This window comes from Cynoglossus semilaevis, chromosome 10, assembly GCF_000523025.1.
Source record: "Cynoglossus semilaevis isolate Cse_v1.0 chromosome 10, Cse_v1.0, whole genome shotgun sequence".
Lineage (NCBI taxonomy): Eukaryota > Metazoa > Chordata > Actinopteri > Pleuronectiformes > Cynoglossidae > Cynoglossus > Cynoglossus semilaevis.
In genome coordinates this window covers 12,563,137-12,570,170 of record NC_024316.1, presented here as the reverse complement: position 1 = coordinate 12,570,170, position 7,034 = coordinate 12,563,137, and the positions used below count along the sequence as shown (strand labels likewise).

The 7,034-nt window shown below is 42.0% G+C and overlaps 1 protein-coding gene across 2 annotated transcripts in view; it reads right to left on the bottom strand.

The window, feature by feature from the left end:
* Positions 1 to 204: 204 nt before the first annotated feature.
* Positions 205 to 7,034, bottom strand: part of znf385a (zinc finger protein 385A) — a 64,455-nt gene continuing 57,625 nt past the window's right edge. For both annotated transcript variants that reach the window (XM_008318857.3, XM_008318858.3), the window contains 4 exons: positions 5,497 to 5,853; positions 2,167 to 2,351; positions 1,567 to 1,659; positions 205 to 1,258 (listed from right to left, as the gene is read on the bottom strand). In XM_008318857.3, the coding sequence (XP_008317079.1) occupies positions 1,007 to 1,258; positions 1,567 to 1,659; positions 2,167 to 2,351; positions 5,497 to 5,853 (887 nt within the window). In that variant the 3' untranslated portion in view covers positions 205 to 1,006. The remainder of the gene's footprint in view (positions 1,259 to 1,566; positions 1,660 to 2,166; positions 2,352 to 5,496; positions 5,854 to 7,034) is intronic.

The window sequence follows — 7,034 nt, the reverse complement described above, 5'->3', positions numbered from 1 at the left end:
GTACAAGGACATTTATGTTTTTTTTCTGTAGCTAAGTCCAGCTGTGCATGTAAACCTAGTGGGTGTTCAGAAACACAGCAGTACGGTGTGTACCAGTGTGTGACTGCTGCTGTTCCTCCTGTCATCTCTCCTTTTTGTGACGTATATGAAGTTTGACAATTGTGTCCTGGAGTTACATTTGGTAGCACGCTCTATTTTAAAACAAATTCATTCAGGCCTGTGTGTTTGCATGCTGCCGGAGGTCTGACCATCCACTGACCCATGTCAGCCCGTCCTTCACCGCACAAACACTTTTCTGCCCTCCCCCTCCCAACCAAACACGTTTCACACGTGGCTACAGCCTGCTGGTTAGCCCACGTCATGCTGTGTCTAAGGAGGACCTAGTGTCACGAAGTGAAAAGTTGCCGTCCTCTGCTGCAGAAGGGGACATAAGAGGCCGCACAGCTACATGTGATGCGTACAGCAAAGACAGATGGAAGCAGCTTCCCTACTGACACAACATCATTGTCTTAATTTATTATTTATTTTTGAGGTGCATAGGATGTGGAGAACACACTGAGCCGTTATGACAAAAATCACACCTGGCCCAGAATAATGACGTAACTCTACATGTGGTTAACTCGTTGTAGGAAGGTCTGTACGTGTGTCTTCTGTAGCTATCCAGACAGCCAGGGCCACAGAGCAGGACGGGGAGACCAAGGAAAGTGAGAGGGTGTATGGGGAAGGTAAATGCATAATAAATGTCGTTCCTCTGCTCATTCCAGTCGTAGATCAATCAAAAGTTGCCAAAAAGAAGGGAGAGACTGAAGTAAAGGGTAAAAGACAAACATATACTTCTCCTTCCTGCTTCTCCTTTTAAATTCCTCTCCTCTCAGTTTGATATTTTTTGTTAATGATTGGATTTATTTCTCCCTATCGTTTTCCCATTGATTTATTATGTTTGTATCTTCACAGTGTGCTTTTGGAGTGGCTGTTCCTAACTGGCTCGAAGTCAGTAGGTGATGTGTCAGTAGGGAGAGAACAGGATTGGCCCATGGGTGGTGCGAATGGGGCCTGGGGCGGGTCGTAGGATGGCGTGGCTTAGTGGAGGACCTTGCAAGAGGTGGTGGTGTGGGTGATGCCCAGGAGCTGCTGCTGCACGTAGAGCTAACTGGTTCGAGGAAGCTGCGGCTGCCATCGCTGCAGCAACAGCCAAGGGGCTGGGCAAGAGCCCAGCCCCCAAAGCTTTGGTGAGATCCTTGGAGAAGGTCAGAGATGACTAGAAACAGGAGAGGGTGAGGCACAGACAAGAGGGAAAGAAGAAAACCATAAAAATATATTAGATCCAGATTGTCTTAAAGACAGAGGAACAGATATAGATCTTTTTTATAGCTTCTTTTGATCTGCCATAATGGGGAGCCAAAAACAGAACAATTGGCATTAGAACGGATCAGATCTGCATGCTCAGAACACAAGAAGCCCAACAAGACCAGTCAGCCTTGTCAGGATTTATTTGTTTTATCAATCAATCTCATTTTGTGTTTACTAGTTCATAAGAGAAAAGAAGAAATGAGGTTGAGAGGTTACCGTCAAATCCGCTCCCCTGTGCTTCTTGTGTCGACTGAGGAGTGGGTTAGGTTTGCCTGCCATGCCGTCCCGGTGCCTTCGACTTGATATGTGCTAAAGATACAACATAGATAGAAGTGAGATTGAGTGTCAGGTCTAGATAAAGATGGTCACTGAAACACAGAATCAGACCTAAAAGTGCTCCTGAAAAAGGACCCTAATTGGAGTGAATAAAAATGATCTAGTTACAGGAGTTATTCTTGTCTTTTCTTCTCTAATGTCTGCTGCCAAACACACGGCATTACTTTTCCTGACACAACTGAGCCACATTTCTTCTTCCATGTCTCGGTTGAAACCACCTGTATTTGTCATGAACTTTCGTTTTGGCTTAAAACAGGAAAATATAATTTTAAAAATCACACAATAAGCTCTAAGGCTTGTGAATAATTATTTAAAATATAGTGTATTTACAACTATTTGATTCATGTTATCATTTACTGCTCCTTTAAATAAGAAATGAAAATGTTTTAATGGCTGTGTGTTTTCCTTGGATGGTAAAGGCATCACTGTCGTCCTTTTGCATTCTTGCAATTCTTGCAAATTGGAAACTTTTAATCTCACCTGCTTTAGTTGAAGTTCAGAGTTGACCCGTACGTTGCAGATCTCACAGTGGAAGGTTCTTTCCTGAGTGTTGGGGTCCACTGGGCCACCTCCCTGCTCTCCACTTGGTTTAGGGCCTAAGCGAGGATATGCTTTAATGGGGCCCAGCCCACTGCGAGCCTCTAGAATAGTTTTGTGTTTGGTACCTGACAGATATGGACAAATAGACAGCAAAGTTATTCATCAGGATGAAATGTAATGTAGTATCATTTACAATTATCTCAGTCTGGAAAGTGCTTGGTGCACTAATAGAAAATAATAAACTGCAGTGTCACTTTGGTACCACAAGAGGGCAGCAGTAGAACAGCCGTTCAAAATCCGGATCTGTTGGATGAACCTGGAGCCCTCTCTGGTGTTAATATAGTAATAATGAAGGATTGATGATGTTATCATTCAGTGTGGAGGTTGAAGAAATGTCACAGTTTATCCTCAGTGGTGAAATTCATTCACCACATGTGACCTTATCAATACAAGAGCTGGACCACAGCTTTGTCACTTCTGAAAAGAAATAGTTCTGACCGTAAATGTCAATGAGTGGAGAGTTAAGGGGAGGTCATTATGAAAAGCAGATGTGTACTGGGCTCAGACCTTACAGTAAAAACCACAGTGGGGTTTAATCGTTGTGAAATTTGCCTTTTCCCCCACTTAATATTTATTACTTCATCTTTAACCTTGTGCACAAATAAAAGCATCCATAAAATCAACACTTTGTTGTTGTAAAGGCATTCTTTCACAACCAAATACAATCTGACCTTTGTGATTATCCAATAGAAACTCTAGCAAAACAAAATGAAAAAAAAAATTTAATATTATTTTTAGATGTGCTCATTGAGGGCATGTGAAGAAGGTGATGGGCTACTGATGGTGCATGATGCTGTTTTTTTTTATGGTCTGACTACTCTTGTCTGCGTTTGCCATCGTCTTAATCCAATTACACTTCTGGAAAAAATAAATCATAAATAGAGAGACATTTCGACACACATCTGTCCTGTCAGATGTTGGCAGCAAATGGTGTCCACGTGAAGCAGAGGAATGTGAAATGGAATTCTGAGATTCTGAGTTTGTGTGGATGAGTCATTTATATACAGTACGTTCTTCAGGTCCTTCGTTAGTTTAATTGGTTATATCTTTCAAAAAAAAGGTCAGAGAAAGAGGAAAAAATGCCAGTGTTTTCTTTTCTTCATGTGGTCTGTAAAGCCACACATCACAGTCTGCCAGAGAAAGACTCTCATTAAATAATCACACGTTTTGTTCCTGGCTGAAAGAACGGCTCTGCCTCTGTGCTTTGGAAGTACAGTATCTCCCCCGTCTGACTTTGAATTTGAGTCACATTTTTAGAATCCCCTTTGAAGAGAGTTAAGGTTACAGAGGAGAGCGGAGTCGCCGGGGTCTGGTGATTTGGGAGGAACACAACGACTGTGGGTCCTGCTGGGAAGGAAGAGGCAGGAACTACAGGGTTTCTGTTCTATTTTTGTCTGACAAAGCTTTCCTCGGTGGACTTCTTTGTCATTGTAAGGATTTTTAAGGTGTAGGGGAAAAAAAAAGCAAAGCCAATGAGTAACACATAAAATAAATGAGGGACATTTGCAAAACTGCGAACACAACCCAGGTAGACATGGAAGTGTTGCATAAATATTTAGAAACATTTCAAAGGTTACGTCATCCTTCTGTTTTAGTCCTTTCTGCTGTTCATTCTGTGCCACGCACACGGCTCACGGCCTGTCTGTCTGCACGGCATGTGCTCTCAGTTTTGAAGCCCTGCTAATATTCACCGTATTGAATTTTGACTGATTGCTTCCAGAACGTTTCAGACATGGAGTTTCAATCCTTACTAATCCAGGCCTGGAACTTTGGAGCCAATTAGCTGCCACACGGCTGCGATCATGTTTAGAAGCTGTGATCTCTGGTTGTACTGCATGTGTACGTACACAGTAAATGTGCTGGAGGGCAGATGTAGAACAAATTTATTGTTGTGTGGTTGTTGTCGTAAAATGTTAAAGAATTAATCAGAGCGAGAAAAAGGGTGAAAACTAAAAGGCATCTGCGAATTAGTCTGACCGCTTTTATTGATTAATACTTCGTCCAACAGCAGGATGTATCTATTAGCTGCCGTCTTAATTCTTCAAGGCAAATGGGATAGAGTTTCACTGACGTGGAACCTGTTCTTTGTTGTCCATTGTCCCAGGCAGAGTAGACTTTAACACTAGAGGGAGAAGCAAATAGAACCTGCCCTTGCAGTGGGAAAAAGGTCACACACTGTGGTAAACTGCTGGTTAGTGAAGAATTAAAGCAGTCAAAGTGAACTCTGAGAGTTTCAAGGCCTGAGAAAACGTTCCCTGAAGCTGATTTTTGTGGTGAATTCAACCACATTGTGGTTCATTTTTTCTGTTGTTTTCCTGCAGAGTCCTCACACCACAACAAAATGAGCTCTTATGATGTCAATAAGCAGATAAATCACAGAGACGGAACGTTTTCTTTTCAGCAGTAGTGTGTTTCATACGTTGGTTTGTATTTGTACTGCAGTGTGAGAGCAGGTGAGGCACCTTGACAGAGCTCCTGAAAGCAGGAGATTAGGGCTCTGTTACACTGTCATTGTCAAACAGATCAGTTATCTGCTGATCAGTGTTTCTCAACACCAGCTGCTGGGCTGCAGTGAACTTGAAACACTTAGTCAGGACATTCTCTTGATCGATTTTCATGGACCCAGACAGACGGGCCTTTGCATGCGTTTGTAAGTAGCAGTTTCTTTGCCCAAAATGTCTTTAAATATCCTAAAATACAGCCCACGTTAATGTTAGAGTAACATTTAAACTAATGGAAAAACTTCTAGCTTGTAGCGTGTCTAAAAATCTAAAAACCTAAATGTCCAATAATAGAAGTGCAATGTAAATAACCCATAATGTTAATGAATGAATGATCAAGTAATATTTCATATGTTAATGTGACTCACTTTAACCAAACCATAACGTTTTTAAAATCCCAGATGTTCTTGTTAGACACGATTAATGTCCTGTTTGTTGACATCATACGCACATTTTACTGCTCTCAAACCTTTGAAAAATGATCTTTAATTCAATTTCACCAAATGACGAAATCATATTGAGAGATTCTTGGGACTTTCCTGGCAGCGCACCTCCCTGACACACAGGTCGGAAATTGTTTCCAGTAATAATAACAGCAGTGTTTTAGGAGTGTTTCCAATCACAACTGAATGGGTTATGTAACCCAGTCGAGGTACCAGGGAGAAAGACAGTCCTGCTAGCGTGATTGGCTACTTTAGACCTCACTCACCTTTGTTGTGGGCCTCCAGCTGGGACAGGGAATTGACTGCCACCTTGCAGAGTGAGCAGTACAGCAGCTTTTTGGCCTTGTCTTCCTCTGTCTCTGGGTTGGTAGGGCTGCTGGAGGCCGAGGTGCCGGTGGCTCCCGGTCCAGATCCGGTCTGTTCTGTGTTGATGCTAGCGCTACCACTGCCACAGCCCGGGGAGGTGGAAGTAGGGTGGACCAAGGGTGGAGTCGGGTTGGTCAGGATGGAGCAAACTGATGGTACGGGGGAGTCCATGGGTGGAGTAGGTGGAGTAGTAAGTGTGGGAAGGGGCCCTGTGGTGAGCAGGAGTCCATTTAACTGTGTGGGAGGCTGTGGTTCATCTGATGAAGGAGGAAAATGGGGAAACATTAAAAGAAAACAAAAAAATCTTACCACCACAATTTTACAGTCTGATAAAAGACTTTTACTACACTGGCTTCCTTGTCTTTAAATCTTTTAGTCAACTATGATCCGCTCAGAAAACCCAACATTCAACCACATTGTTAAAAAGCTTCAATTGATTCTTTTAGATCAGACGAGTCAGAACAGAGAACTAGCAATCCAGTGGTTTCTAATTCTGTCTATTATTGGTTAAAAATAGCTCATTTAAATTAAATGCAAAGTGGGTTTGGTTAGAACATGTTGAGGGCATGTGTTTGACATGATGTGACCTCATGATGTTAAGAAATCAGAACCAAAAACCTCGGTTCATGGTTCTACACCTGTTGTTATGAAGAAATCAGAACCAAAAACCTCAGACGGTTCATGGTTCTACACCTGTTGTTATTGGCCCAGGTTGAAGAAAAATTACTTTCAACATCAGGTCAACAGTCTCCTTCCAAAGACAGCATCACTAAGTGAACTCTGCTCTCCTTCACTGTGGCTGCTGTTAAAGTTCATCACAGAACATGTTTGTACATACATCTCCACACATGTTTCTGGTCAGCTACAGCCATACGCAATGCTTTTGGCATTTACAGAGCAATGGGCGTTGGCTGAAAAAAGAACCCAACATTTGGGTGGGGTAATCAGAACCCCAAGCCGAATGAGCTGCAACCTCCGGGGTTCTTTCTTTTAAACTCCCCAGGATGTAGCGCCAAAGACAGACGGTGTAAAAGCTCCACTGGATTATAGTATTAAAGGGATAACATGGAGTATTTCTGGGGGGAAAAGAAATATTGACTTTAGCTGTCCAGTTTCCTTTTAAGGACCACACACTTTGTCACTAGTCACATGACATGTCCCATAGGGGCTGTGATATTTTTATTTTTGCCCTTGACATAATGGATTGTAAATTAACTTGGGTTTGTTTTAGGTTTTTCAAACTAGAGAGTTTTTCTTACTTTAGTATTGATTCACTTCTGCTAAAAAAAAAAAAAAAGGATTTCCATTTCTGTTCTTTGTGAGATCAACATTTCCCCTTGTTGTTTTCTGGAGGTTTCCAGCAGCTGGAAACACTCTGGGTTTAATAAACAGATGTTTAATTAAAAATGAGGAAGAATAACATATTTTTTCTTAGAGT